This window comes from Sinocyclocheilus anshuiensis, unplaced genomic scaffold (assembly GCF_001515605.1).
Source record: "Sinocyclocheilus anshuiensis isolate Anshui unplaced genomic scaffold, SAMN03320099.WGS_v1.1 scaffold1734, whole genome shotgun sequence".
Taxonomy (NCBI): domain Eukaryota; kingdom Metazoa; phylum Chordata; class Actinopteri; order Cypriniformes; family Cyprinidae; genus Sinocyclocheilus; species Sinocyclocheilus anshuiensis.
Window position 1 is genome coordinate 198,743 of NW_015544334.1, and position 15,032 is coordinate 213,774.

General features: G+C 36.8%; 1 protein-coding gene across 1 annotated transcript; it reads right to left on the reverse strand.

Annotated features, from left to right (window-relative positions):
• Positions 1-9,501: 9,501 nt before the first annotated feature.
• On the reverse strand, positions 9,502-14,321 carry LOC107698143 (uncharacterized protein C7orf72-like; the record flags this gene model as incomplete). The annotated part of the gene is given in 9 exon segments (XM_016499079.1): positions 9,502-9,509; positions 10,337-10,440; positions 10,527-10,620; positions 10,784-10,824; positions 10,966-11,033; positions 11,687-11,825; positions 12,204-12,249; positions 13,436-13,462; positions 14,264-14,321. Coding segments are annotated over 9 exon segments (585 nt in total), but the record flags the coding sequence as incomplete, so codon positions are not given.
• Between the last annotated feature and the right edge of the window lie 711 nt (positions 14,322-15,032).

A 15,032-nucleotide genomic window follows, 5' to 3' on the forward strand; every position in this document is an offset into this window, starting at 1 on the left:
GATATCTGCTTCGTCATGCCTGGAGCTGATCCGTGCTGGTTGCTGAGGAAATCGCGCTGTGGATCGCCGGATCGGCTTTCACCGTGGACGAAGCGGAGTCCAGCCCGGGGTCGTCACATGTGGATGCCGCAAGCCCTCCGGACGCTCCTTCGTCGAATCCGCAGGCTGGGCCGTTCTCAAGCCCGCCGCCTCTGCTCACTCAAGCCCTCTGGCCGTTCCTCAATCTAGCCCCCGGCCTCTGCTCACTCTAGGCCGCCGTTTGTGACACTGTGTTTTGTTGTGAAAGCGAAACTACTTTGTTTGGCCACATTTCCGTCTCACGCTTCAGGTATTTGGCCAATCACAACGCACTGGATAGCTGGCCAATCACAGCACACCTTGCTTTTTAGACCGATGAGCTTTGTAAAAATCGACACGTTTCAGAAAGGCGGCGCATAGAGGAGAAAAGATAATGTACAGTATGTGGAAAATAATGTGTTTTTTGAACCTTAAACCGCATAAACACATTTCATTACACCAAATACACCAAATAATGTTCTTTTTAGCAACATCATATGACCCCTTTAATTGCTGTATAGGCGAGGGGCCGGAGCCCACTAGAGGGCCTTATCAAACTTACACGGGGCACTAGATGACTTCAATGATTTTCAATACCTTATTTAAGAAATGGCAGTAGCAAGAGAGATGTTTTACTGAATATAAACACATGCAGTTTACATCTGAACCACAGCTATACCGATTAGTGATGTCTGGTTTGCGAATGAATTCGAAACAGTTCTTTTTTTCAAAATGGATGTGAACTGGTTCTTTTATGCCAACTGCTCAATCCTTTGAGTGATCAAAGTCTACAGAGTATGGAAAGTTCACTTCTGATCCACTTCCGCTCCGGTCTGGAATGCCGTGAATGGATAAGATTATACAAACAAATTTAGTGCTGTTATACTAAATATGGGCACTCTTGGAGTGCTGCTTGACCAATTGGATTATAGGACCAGAACTAACTGTTATATAAAGTGTGCATAAAGCTGCTTATTCTTTTTAATTTAATGTCATATAGTCATCTCTCTATACATGCTACATTTTTAAGAGCCATAATTTATTTATTTATTTTATTTTTTTTTAAATCTTCATTGAGATGTCATTACAGAGGTACTGTCTGTCTTTGAATATTGTATGTGGGGAGATATCTATGTCTAATTGTTCTAAACATAATACCTATACTGGCCATGAAGGGCACTTGACTGATTTGTATCTCTTCTAGGATTTCAATTAGGTTTTAGAAAACACACCTTATGGCATTTAACGGATGTTGTTTGAGATGAAAGCTGTACATCCTGTCAGTTTCTAGTTTGTAATTACGTATGAAGGGTATGTTCAGAGGAACAGAGACTGGGTGTATTACTTGCTAGTTCTTGGCCCAAGTCTATATTGCATCTTTTGGTGAACAGGGTTTGGTTTTACTTTTAAAATACCTCAGAATCAGGTATTTTTTGTGTATTTATTTATTTTTTCAATTAACAATACAATTTCCCCTGTGACTCTACAAAGGATAAGTGGTTTGGAGAATGGATGTAATTAAAATTTCATTCTTTTGACATATAGTAAGATTGTGACAGTCCAATCTGACCTGTTCAATATTACTTTATTAAAAAAATATCATTAGATTCAGAATGGATGGATGTACTAACAATACTGCTACCAATCATCCAAAAAGGTATAATTTTTGCATTAATATTTATAGAAATAGTCAATAAATAATGAGTTAGAAAGCAATTTTGGCTTAAACAAATAGGGTCATTTAATTCCCATGTTTTGCCCTTATGTTTTAAATGATGTTTCCGGTACATTGCCTCATGGCTGTGGTATTGGTGTAATAAAAGAGAGTCTTTTTGGCTCCCAGTGATCCAAATGTTTGACCCTTCCAGGTAGCCATATCTCAGGAGCTGCTGGTGCTGAGTCATGTTCAGAAGCAGGCCACTCTTATCTCCTGTCTCCAGGAGGACATTTCAGGCAGTTGGGTGTGGGGTGAAACGGGAACCCTGGATGATGTGGGCTTGTTTTTTTCAGGACAACCTGTTGTTTGTGTAATTTAGTGACCCTGACTCTGGAGAGCCAGAAAGTTTTCTTCTTCTGATATCATAATAAATGGAGTAAAAACTGGCTGTGACTTTACAGTGGGACAGTCTAACCTCCAGGCACAGCGTTGAGGGAATGCTTTTGGTGTAGGGTGACTCAGCAAACTGTGTTCTAGCTCCAGTCATTAGAGCAGAGAGGAGACTTGCAGAGCCACGGAGATGCACGATGACTCTGCACAAACTGGTATGGCTGAGAACATGTGTAGCCTGGGGGGGGGGCAACTGTTATGTGTTAAACATTAATTACAAAATTAATGTTTTCCATTAACAATTATAAATTAACAGTTCAAGGAAAAAATATTTTTGTTATTAATATTTTACTCTAAAAATGATTTTAACATTCTATAAGAATTTTAAATGATAATATTCTATATTCTTTTTAAAATGTTTGTTGAAAGTTTATTTTTAAAGGCAAGTTCTAATTTGTCAATGAGTAGAAACAACTGGTTAGTGTAGAAAAGAAATTCACACAGAAATTTCTAGTAAATTTCACAATTACAAATGTCTAGTAAAAAATAAATTGAATTAAATTTGAAATTTTGAAGAAGATAAACCAAAATATTTTTTTCTTATAAAACACAATGCAATAATCTATAGAATAAACTATATTTATAGTGCACTTCCCCGATTATATTTAAACAATAAATTCAGAAATATCATCTATCCATCCATTCTCCAAACCACTTGACCTAGGGTTACAGGGCTAAATTTTAACTTGGGTATCTAATATGACTGATTCTAATGTTTTTGACCAAAATTGATGCTCAGAATAAAATATTTGCTGCGATAAAATGTTTTGCATGGAAGCTAAAGTTATATTTTGAAGGCAGAAAAACATAACAGCAGTAAAATATATGAGAAGTTCCAGCAATACTTTGTCAGCATTAGCTTACAATTGCTAATACAAAATAACAATGAATAATGTACATTTCTACATATACACATTTTAATATTTCAAGTTCTGTAAATTAACATTAGTTATGTATTAACAAATATAATTTAACAATGAACAATAATATATTTATAAATGATCATTAACCTAGATTAATAAATGCTGTAAAACAATGTAGTAAAGTGTTATTTCATGATTCCTAATGCCTAATATTTCTATGCAGTTTAGATTTGATAGGCTGAACATTCGCAACAAGAGCTAATAAACATATTATGTTAAGTTATCCAGTAGCAAAGTACTGGCGCAAAGAACAGAAACATCCTCCTATTGCTTATTTCATGGATCTTTAAGCAGCTTTCACACCCTCTAATTTATAACTTTAACAACATGTAATCCATAATTGGTTTAACTACCTAAATAAGTCGGAGATGTTCGAGATTGGTAATCACGTTAATAGTCTGCTGTATTTAAATTCTTAATCTGGGGCTGAAAAATCTCACTTTCTTTGGGAATGCATTATGCAGGGGGATGTCAGAGTAAATTAAATTCCCCTCTGCACACTAAAGCATCAATTTCCTTATGGTAATTATCTGCGGGAATGGATGTGTCACTGGAGGGAGTCAGGCATGCTTGACATTTAGCCTCTTTATGTGGAAATGACACAAAAAAAACTAAGCGGCGGGAGGGAAATTAATCTCTCGGCCGAGCGAGTATGGTGAAGACCCTAAAGGACTGTCGCTGAATCAGTCATTATGTTTGTGACCCCATCTTGAAAATTGAGCCAATGATACGATGTAGACAAGAAAAAGATTAAGCTTAAGGAGCTGAGAAGAGCGGAGAAAAGTATTAAAATGATCATGCCTCTAAATTTTGGAGAAGCTTTCTGAATGGTGGAGTTAGCTTGGCTGAAATAGACGTGCTAATACTTAGACTGGACAGAGGTTAAATGTCATAGGAGGTCAAAGGCGACTCTATAGCCCATGTTAATTGTGATTTTCTGATCTCTCTTCATGTTTACTGAAAACAGCTATCTTAGGTTTCTGAATCCATTTATTACAAAACATGAACATAGGCTCATTGGAAAAATTGTCTCTTGCAAAACTCCAGGTGCAATGAACACTAGTGGCAGTAAAACACCAACAATGTGTATTCCTTTTTAAACAAATTACTATTTCAGGGGACGATTATTGATTAATAAATACTTATTTTGGCATAGATCCTTGCGCAGTTCTGTGTTATGATTTTAAAACACTTTCACCATAAACATTTTGACGTTAGCATCACATAACCAGCTCCATATGCATGGATTTTCTGATGTAGTAGTTAAACTTGCTCGGGAGCTCACCTGGTAAAGCATTGGTTTTGCGATGCAGAATGCTTGGATATGAGTCACAACACTTCATAAATTACTCAAATACTTCTGAAGGCAAGCTAAAATGGAAAGCTATGATAGCTCATATCACGGTTAACTGTATCGGTGTATGTGGTACATTATTTTCAAATGCAATTAAGCACATTAACCTTTTAGCGCCACTAATCTGACATTTAATTTCCAAACTGTTACGATACATATGAAAACAAATGTTGCCAGATTCATGTTCATCTGTTTCAGAGAAAACTGAACACATTTTAGCTACACTCACTGGACATTTCACATTTCACAAAAAACAAATATGTGCCGAAATGTCACCACACTCACTTTTTTCCAATGATGTTGTAAACATACACTCTTAAAAATAAAGGTGCTTCAAAAGGTTCTTCAAGCGATGCTATAGAAGAACCATTTTTGGTTCCACAAAGAACCATTCTGTCAAAGGTTCTTTAAAGAACCATCTCTTTCTTACCTTTTTATAATCTGAAGAACCTTCTTTCACCACAAAGAACCCTTTGTGTAACAGAAAGGTTCTTCAGATGTTAAAGGTTCTTTATGGAACCATTTGGGCAAAAAGGTTCTTCTATGGCATCCTGAAGCACCTTTATTTTTAAGAGTGCAAGTTACATTAAAGTCAACAAGAAATCAAAATTGACCCTATTTAGTTTATAAATACACATATTTAAATGTCAATATTCTCCTCACTCTATTTAATGGAAGCCTGGTACCACCACAGAAAAAAAAAAAAAGGTAATCGTGACTTTTTATCTAATTTATTTTATTATTATTATTATTATTTTTTAATTCTGTGGCAGAAACGGCCTTCCATACAATTCTGACTCTGGTACTTCTGTATCAATGCTAAATCGATACCACAACAAATAAACACCTGATGGATGAAAGCTTAAATGAAACTAAAGCTGTGGATTTCATGATACTAAGTCATTCGTTTACATTGAACTTTTAAACGTTAACACTTTTAGATCCTTTTTTAAGAAAACTAACAAAAAAATGACAAAAATAATAACATGTTAGTGCTGGGCTCAGTAAATTATATGAAATTGATCAATGACTTTTGATTAACTGGATCTGATAAATTACCGAAAGCAGTCAAGGTTCAGTCACATTTAGAATTGTTCAAGAAATTTTCATGTGTAAAATTAAGTAATTTCAATAGGAATCCACAATTCAACATTTCATATGCGGGTGAAGATTTTCCCATGCATATTTTGCAACAGGTTCAAGAGGGCTACATGGGTTCGTTTCACTGGCTAACAGAAAGTTTTTGGTTGGAAAGTGACTTCTGTGTGAGCTGAGTCTCTATACGTCTCTATTATTGACAATAGACAGCAAAATTTTGCACCTTTATAATGTCAAATTTAATAAATGTATTAACTGTTAACTTTACGCTTCACATCACACTTTACTACCAAACTGCAGGAATAGCTCTAAATCAATGTGTGGTGTGACCCCTAAAATCCTCAGACATTACACGTGCCTGTTTGTAGATGAAGATCTTAATATGAAAAGATAATTAGGAAAATCTCAGTAACATAAGAGGTTGTTTCAGCAGCTTACATTTATTGTGTTGAGCCTGTCTTGTCTCGGAAAGGTTTTCACTTTGTCTTACATGGGTTCATAGTGATGGGCTGAAGGTCACCTTAGAGAAAGCACTTCAGACCCTCAAACAAAAACTAGTCTGATCCCTTTCATTGGCCCCAAGATGGACGTTAGTTATCAGTTAACCACATCTCCATCTCTGGAAATACCACAGAGAGGGTTTTATTCCCACCATGGCTCAGCTGTCAAACCAACTGAAAACGCAGAATGTTTTCCCATAATGCAAAGCATAACTTAGAATGACATCTTATTTCCTCAACTCCATGTGTTTAACGTGAGGTTTATAATTTGAACACTGTTTAGGACTTTTGTTTGGTTTTGAGCACTTTTCAGTCATAAGTTGATTCATCTAGTTGGTGTTTTCTAGGTGTTTTCTTTAACAGCTGGATTCAACTGAGCTGCTTCCAGAGCGGACTGTTTTCAACACAGCGCAAAGACGACAAAGGGGGAAACAGGAAACCAGCATGTTCCTATTTCCTGTAAGCAGGTGAAGCTGCACTGGTATTCTTTCTTTTATTCTCCAAACCACAGTTCTTGGGGTGCAAAACTAGAGCATTTCAGAAATGCGTTTCTTTTGTTTTCTTTTAAGATAACAGGCAAAGTTTTATTTGCATTGCTATTGCTGCATAACCACAATGTAGCTCTAAGTTCCACAAGCAGTTTGTACGTGCTATTTGGATGAACCAAAGTAATAAAAGCATGCAAAAGAGGATCTGTGAGAAACTGATTCACTCATTTATCCGCATGGACACACATATAGTCAAATACGTAAGCCTACACACACCCACAGCGAATGTTTAAGACAATGGCATAACCTCCACATTTTCAGAAGCACTCATCTAAATCAAGGGAAATTATGCTAATAAAGCATCTCATTATTCAGAGCTCAGAGAATCAGTCATTGACATTGCATCATTATAGATCTATTCACAAACACAGATTGGATTTCATGAAAAGAGAGACTTTAATTTCCCACACTTCTTCATCATTTATTCTTCTCTTTAAGGAACATGCCGTGCTTTTAGAGTTCTTTTATGGAAAGTACCGGGGCTTTGGGATGAAGGTAAGGGTTTCCCGGTGGAACAGTAGTGATCATTCCTGACAGAGGAGCCTTGTGTCCGTAGTCAGGGGTGCTTCAGTGGTCAAAGTGGTCAAACACTGGTCAAAGTGGGAATGTTCAAATTAAAGGAATATTCTGGATTCAATCAACAGCACTTGTGGCATAATCCTGATTACTGATTACCACAAAACAAATTGTTGATTACCACAAAACTTAACATTTGAATCTGTAAATGTTAAAATGCTCACTGTTTTAGTCACAAAGTCACAAAACATAATCAGTATGTTAAGATGACAAGATGAGCAAAAAATGATAAAAACAACTTTACATCTCAAATAATACTCAAATTTTACCAGAAAAAAATTATGTTAAAAATATATATAAATATTATATAATATCAAATTACATATATATATATATATATGTGTGTGTGTGTGTGTGTGTGTGTGATATTTTCAATATTTTGATATTTTTGCACCCTCAGATTTCAGATTTTCAAATAGTTGTATCTCAGCCAAATATTGTCCTATCCTAACAAACCATACATCAATGGAAAGCTTATTTATTCAGCTTCCAGGTGATGTATAAATCTCAATTTCTGAAAAAAATTGACACTTAAGACTGGTTTTGTGGTCCAGGGTCACACATATATATATGTATATATATATAATATTTTAGATACACTTTTATCTAACTGCACTCTCCGAAATTTCTTTTAAACGAACAGCATCATACTGTGTTTCTACAGTGTACTATGAAGGCACCCAGCATGCAATGCAGCATGAAAAGTGTTTTTTATTCTTGATGATTTTATTTGTGCTATTTAAATTGTTTTTGGTTCACTTTTAGCAGTTTGTGTTGTTTGTTTATTTTGTAATATTGGTTTATGTCGTAAGTGTTGTTTTTAATTTGTTGTGTTTTGTATGTCGAGTACTGATGTCACATCTTTCAAAGATGTATCTTCACTACTAGTTGTTTCACTATTATGAAAGATACATTCACAAACAGTTATGAATATGAAATAAGTTACTGATTTATCTTCATGCTTAAATAATGCTATAATATTTCATATTCTAGCTTGTCATCACTTGTTTTCATTTGTCACACTTCTGACGTAGACTAAATCAGAAATTTTAATATGAACATACAAGGTCCAAGGTCCCAAACAAATAATCACTAATCAGCATTATGGTGACTTCAAAACAATTACAGTAGCAGGACAACTTTATAATGTGAATTCACAGTAAAACGAGAGCAGTAAATTACTATGGTGTTAGCATAATTCTGCTGATCATTCAGACATTTTAACCAAAAATTTTGATGTTGATGGAAAAAGTCTGTAGACACATTATGTGTCAACTGTGTCTATTAATGCTTTGAAAAGGGGGGTTTCATTCGCTCGTGTCTGATTTTCCATAAAGCAAGCAATGTCGGAGTCTGTGTCTTATGACACTCTCAAGTGATTGAGTGTTGCCAAAGCTGCGGAGGAATGAAAACGGTTTGGAGACATTTGAGTTATCACCAAATAAGGAGGAGGAGAGAGTTAGAGGAAGTTGTAAAGGTGCTGACTTTCTGCTGGAAGGAAAAGAGATGGGAGGCCTGTTTTATCGGCAAAGGAAACAGATTTCAGAGCACCGGTGACTCCAGGAAAATGGATCTGGGTTGAGTAAAAACCACGATTACCACCGGCAACAAGAGCAGCTCAGCTTTGGATAGGGCCATCTGGAGAGGTCTGCTCCAAAAAGACGGTAAACCAGCTCTTCTGGGGCCCAGCTAGGAAACACGTTTTCTAAAAAACTACTCGGTCCCTGGGTGAGGAGTTTGGTTTTCCTCCAGTGCTTCTCTCAAACACCTCCTCCTCCTTCTTCCTCTTTACTCGAGCTGCAGATGCCTCATTCCTACTCATTCTGAAAGCCGAGGACGTTTTGCCGTTGCAGACGGAAGGTTGAAGAGTGCCGCTAGGCTGGTTTTGTTCCCGGTAGTGTCTGTCTGATTTGACTCTTCAGAAACCCACAGAAAATGTCAATGCCTCACGATTTTTCCTGCCTTTTTAACTTAAAAAAATTGAGAATTAAAGTATATTTTTTTATTTAATATTTTTTATTCATTCGGTCTGCTTTATAAGATGACCTGAACTTTGTTCAGCCATACACGTCATGTTGGGGTCTACTGAATGATGTTGTAAGACACAGTTCACACACCTCCAGCCAGAGCCCATGCTGCAGAGCGTTGAAGAGCTGTAAATCTAGGGCAGACACTGACAGAAGGGGAACATGCGGGAGCTCGAAAAAAATAAGTTTGACATTGCACATACTAAGGCAGAAACGGAGAAAGAGATCAGAAGATAAATGAATGCAATAGTTGTGGGAAACGCCTCTTCAGAGTGATTCTATGATGCGCTTACTGCTACAGGGCATATTTACTACTGCACTATGGATAAGAAAAAGAAACTGACACAAATGTATGCAATGACACAGACTAGGCTTAAATTATTCCATAAATAAATTTCCATTAGATCATTATATGATCACCATTATGTTTTAGTGTGTGTGTGTGTGTGTGTGTGTGTGTGTTTCAAATATTAAATTAAATATTAAATTAGAAACACAGAAACTGTTGTCACAGAATTTGTGTAGTTTTGTGGTGTTGACCACAAAAGTTAACCTACAGAAGTACTTTCTATATACAAAGCGCTGCTGCCACCTACTGTGAAAAATTGTTCTTACAGTGAGGTGTAATGTAAGCAACACAATGCAATAAGAATAGAATAGAATAATTATTATTAAATGTGAAAGTAGGGCTTAAACAGTGAATCAAATGAAAACATGCCCAGGTTATCAAAAATTTAAAATATATATTGTTTTAAATGGCTATTTTTAGGACTATTAAGCTTTTTCTTATTGTGACAATATTTAATTGCAATTTAATTAAGCACATTTCCCCTGCAAATTCCCCAATTACCATATCACAAGCACACACACACGCACACACACACAATAAAAAACTTAAAACAAATTTTTTTATCTATGTATCTATCATTATGGTTCATGTGAGAACAGTGATTGTCAATATAATCATGTTACAAAGCAGAATATATATCCGTCTATTTCCCTGCACTTGTCCTATGTAAGGTCACAGAGATGCTGGAGTCAGTGCCAGTGTCTCAGGCTGTATAGGCAGGGAAACATCCTGGACATATGGCTAGTCCATATCAGACAAAGTTAAATATCTCAATCTGAACTGCTGAAATGACTTACCCCACTGTTTGTGTGGAGTATATGGTAAAGAAGGCAGACTGACACCTCATGTCTGTGGTCTGTCAAATCGGGCTTTTCCAGTGTAACCAGGTATAGTAGTTCGGCTACAGAGAAAAAAAAACACCTTCTTTATAACGAGTTCTGTAGAATGGTTATGATGTATATACAGATACACAGATCATAGTCATACTAGCTGGCAGGGGTGGTGCGCAGAATAGTCAGAGGGATGAAGTCCTCTCCTGGGACGTCCACACTATCCATGTTCTCAGAGCCCACCGTACCGCTGTACAGTACAGCGAGATCACAAATATCATGCAAAGCCTAATAAATGTACTGAAAAATAACTGTCAGCAACAATACACTGGAATGTATGCAACTGATTTGATGTGAGTAATTTATAATGTATGCAGAATGTTCATTATCTCTAAGATCTCTGCATTTGTTATCAGTATAAAAGTATATGGCCTGATTTTGGACATGGACTGGTGCTGTTAATTGAAAACAATAGTCAGAAACAACACAAGTTTTAATACACAATCTGATATAAATCTGTAAATAGACAGTGAAAGCTCAGACTCTTAGAATTAATAAACCTAAAATTAAAACAAAAGGATATTTGAATCACATACAAGCTGATGGGTTTCCTTGCATTAAATGTGGCATGTAACTGATGTCTGTTCCAATGGGATCCAATGGCCTGAAAGCAATGAAATCTCTCGAATATTTCATCCTCAGGCCATCCAAAATGTATGAGTTTGTTTCTTCATAGCATTACATCACTTGCTCACCAATGGATCCTCTGCTGTGAATGGGTGCCGTCAGAATGAGAGTCCAAACAGCTGATAAAAACATCATAATAATCCATAAATAATCCACTCCAGTCCATCGATCTTGTGAAGCAAAAAGCTGTGTGTTAGGTAGAAAACCCAAAGCCAAAAAAGACCATCCCCTTTGGTCCTTTCTCATCAAAACCCACCAACATATTTGTTAAAAACTCTTTTGGAGTGCTTTTACTTGTATTTCTCTCCTGATTCAGACAAGACGTTTTCACAAGGCATTAATTGATGGACTGGAGTCGTGTGGATTACTTTTGGATATTTGTGATGTTTTATCAGCTGTTTGGACTCTCATTCTGACAGCACCCATTCACTGCAGAGGATCCGTTGGTGAGCATGTGATGTAATGCTAAATTTAGCCAAATCAGTTCCCATGAAGAAAAAAACTCATTGACATCTTGGATGGCTTGAGGGTGACTAAATTGTCAGCAAATTTTTATTTTTGGGTAAACTATTCCTTTAATGTCTCAGATCTTCACTGGAAGTAACCTCACATCCAGTGCAGCAGACTCACCTGCCACAGCTCAGGTCTGCTGTGATATCGCTTCAACATAAAGCGTTGACTCACAGGTTCAGTCATTTTCTCCAGAGTAGTTGTGGGTGGTTTGTGGCGAGGAGGTAACTTTGAGTCCCAGTCTACATCCTCATAAGCTCTATACCAGATCACAATCACATGTATATGGGATCTGAACACTCAGCTGGCATATTAGCTTCTACATTCTCCTACTTTTGGTTATGTAACAAATAAATAAATACATGGACATGAAATACTGATTTTAGTTGAAATTACAGTTGACATTACCATTGCACCAACATAGGTGTTACACATGCAGTATACTGACAAAATGTATACCCTGAAGTATACCTTGAATGCACTGTAAGTTTTGAATAAAAGTGCCTGTAAAATGTATGAAGAAACAAATGGTACAGAAATCTTTGGAAAAGTACCAGTTGGTCAAGTTGAGAGAGTCTTGGAAAATAAAATGTGGTAGCTGTGCTGTTAAGAGAGCTTTTAGAGCAACTAATCAGACCTTTGGGCTGCAGAGGTGTAGATGTATTGTCGAGCTGCCGCATATGCTATAAAAAAGAACAGATGGTTCTGCACCCCATAAAGGGATAGTGGACACAGTGGAAAGATGGCAATATTTTAGCAAATGTCCCATATAAAGGGTGACAAAATAGGAAAATATAAAATAGAAGTTTAGTTCTTTCTTGCTTTCAATTCTTTCTTTCCTCCAAAGAACACAAAATTGGAAATTTGACATTTTTTAGGTCTTTTGACAAAACAATGACTGGACCCTTTATGTTTAAAAAAAGATTCAAAAGCACCATAAAAGTATAAAAGTGGGTGATAACTCTATGCATGCGCTTTATTCCACATACAGTATGAAGCCATAACAAAAGTTTGGATTGAGAAACAGACTGATAATTTTTCACTGATAATCTTGCACAGTGAGCTGTTTTGGGAAAGGCGGGAAAGCGACGTTCCTGTTCACATGCACTGTGTAAATGCAGAACTGTTCACTCCATACATATGCAGCTCAGCAGCCTTCTCTCTCCGTTCCTGATGGTGAGAACGAGTCTGTCAAATGTCCCGTAAATTTTGTGATCATCCAGTATTTAAAGATGAGTAGGCTATTTTAAGATTAAAAAAAAATGATGTCCTCATATTGAGTCAATACGGGACACAGGAAATTAAGCCTAGTAAGCCTAGTAATATTTTTTTTTGCTTGTTTTGTAAATTTAAAGGTAATGTGTTACTTTACTAGTTACTTGAAAAAAGTAATCTGATTATGTAACTTGCGCTACTTGTAACCCCTAACACTGGCAGAGACTGTCCGTTTCCCCCTTCTGTCGTCCCATATCTATTACACATTGAAAGTGGCGACGCGACACTAGCTGCACGTACATGTGCGGTTTTCATTCAAACTGTCAGCTTTCTTTGGATGTTCGAGACTTGCAATACATTAGATAAATACTGTAGCTAAAATAACAATGCTGTGCAGTATATGGTAAAACTATTTGAGCTACAAACCAATGTTTAATTACATCAATACATTTAAACAGTTTACATTTACAGTTTGCAGTATCAAGTGGCAGAGCAGACTGTTTTTGTACAGACACCAGAAGTTATGCACATTCAGTACAAATGACCACACCTATTCTTATGTTAAAAATCAAGTGGATAGGTGAAACGCAATCTCTTACAGAGAAATGAGAATGTTTTAGTGTTTTCCTCTTATTTCAGAATGCCACTTTATGCAATAATCCTGGAATAAACTTGGGTTTTCTTAATTGCGTTTCACAAGTTCACACGTAGCCTGCATGTTATCAGATATGGTAATGTATGTATATTTGGTGTGCTGTCCGAGGTGAGGGCTCCAAGCTCAGAATTTGGCCCAAACTCAGAGTACTCCCCCATCCTGTCATGGGACAGAGGTGAGGGACGGCCATAAATACAGTCCTCTTTCCATGCTGATTGGTTTGAAATACCCATACATGCTCCTCCCAAACCTTGTTTAATAATCTTCATGTAAACAGGGTAATTGTGTCACTAGTTAATCTTAAGAGACAGATCAGTCCAATTCATGAAAAAAATTATTCAGATCTTATTAAATGAATGAACTAATGAAATCGAGCATTGCTACTTCTCTCATGGGCCAAGGAGAGGTCAGAAGTTAACAACTGAATAACTGTTCCTCGCACAAAACAAGGTCTGTCCCTTGCAGTAGTTTAGATTCTCAGAATACAGAAACATGCCAACAAACTATTTTTTGATACCTTTATGGTGCTCTTGTTTTTGAAGATTAAAAGCTGCAGCTACATTCACAGTACCTGCATGTATGAAAGCGACCAGTATACAGTTCTTCTCCTTTTCTCCTTTTATGTTCCAAGGAAGACAGAAAGTCATATGGGTTTGGAACAACATGAGTAAATGATGACAGAATGCTCATTTTTGAGTGAACTATTTCTTTAAAGCTCATTTCATATAATTCATGTTTAGTGCTGTAAAAGTGCTAAAGCTTCAAACGAACAGCATACAAGAGTATTATTACAGTAGCAGGGATGAATAATTGAGCATGTCTATGACTGACCGCATTCATTTCATGGTTGTCCTGAGAGGGGTGTTTAATACTCTGTGCATTTGTCCAACCGGATAACAAAGCAGATGGAATTTGTTAATAAATATGTAAGAATCTAATACTGTTAAATTGCTTTTTGTTGCACACTGCACACTCGTTCCTCCTCCATTAATGATTTATAAAAGCAAACAATTAACCAATAAATAGAATATATCTCCATCAATGCTGCATCACTCTTCTAGATGTGGTGGGGAATGTGGGACTATGCAGATGGAAACCACAGGTGTAATCATCAGCGTCCGCTGTTACCAGGAGACTGTGTCATTAGTTTGTCATTAGATTGCCTCCCGTGTCACTGCAGTCAGCGGGAGGTCAAATTACTGGCATGTGTCTGTAAATTGACGCTGGGACTCCAAGCGAAGCTAAAACTCATTATTGAGTAGAATTACAGCGAGTTCTAGTTTTTAATCTAATTTGAACAGTAAAATGTGAATTAGTAGAAGGAATGATTATTAGTGAAAGTAATAAGTAATTAGAGTAATTAGTGGATTTGAGTAGGCTACTAATGCATATAGGACAGGGGTGCCCAAACTCGGTCCTGGAGGGCCGGTGTCCCGAAGAGTTTAGTTCCAACCCCAATTAAACACACCTCAACCAGCTAATCAAGCTCTTACTAGGCATACTAGAAACTTGAAGGCAGGTGTGTTGAGGCAAGTTGGAGCTAAACTCTGCAGGACACCGGCCCTCCAGGACCGAGTCTGGGCACCCCTGATAGGA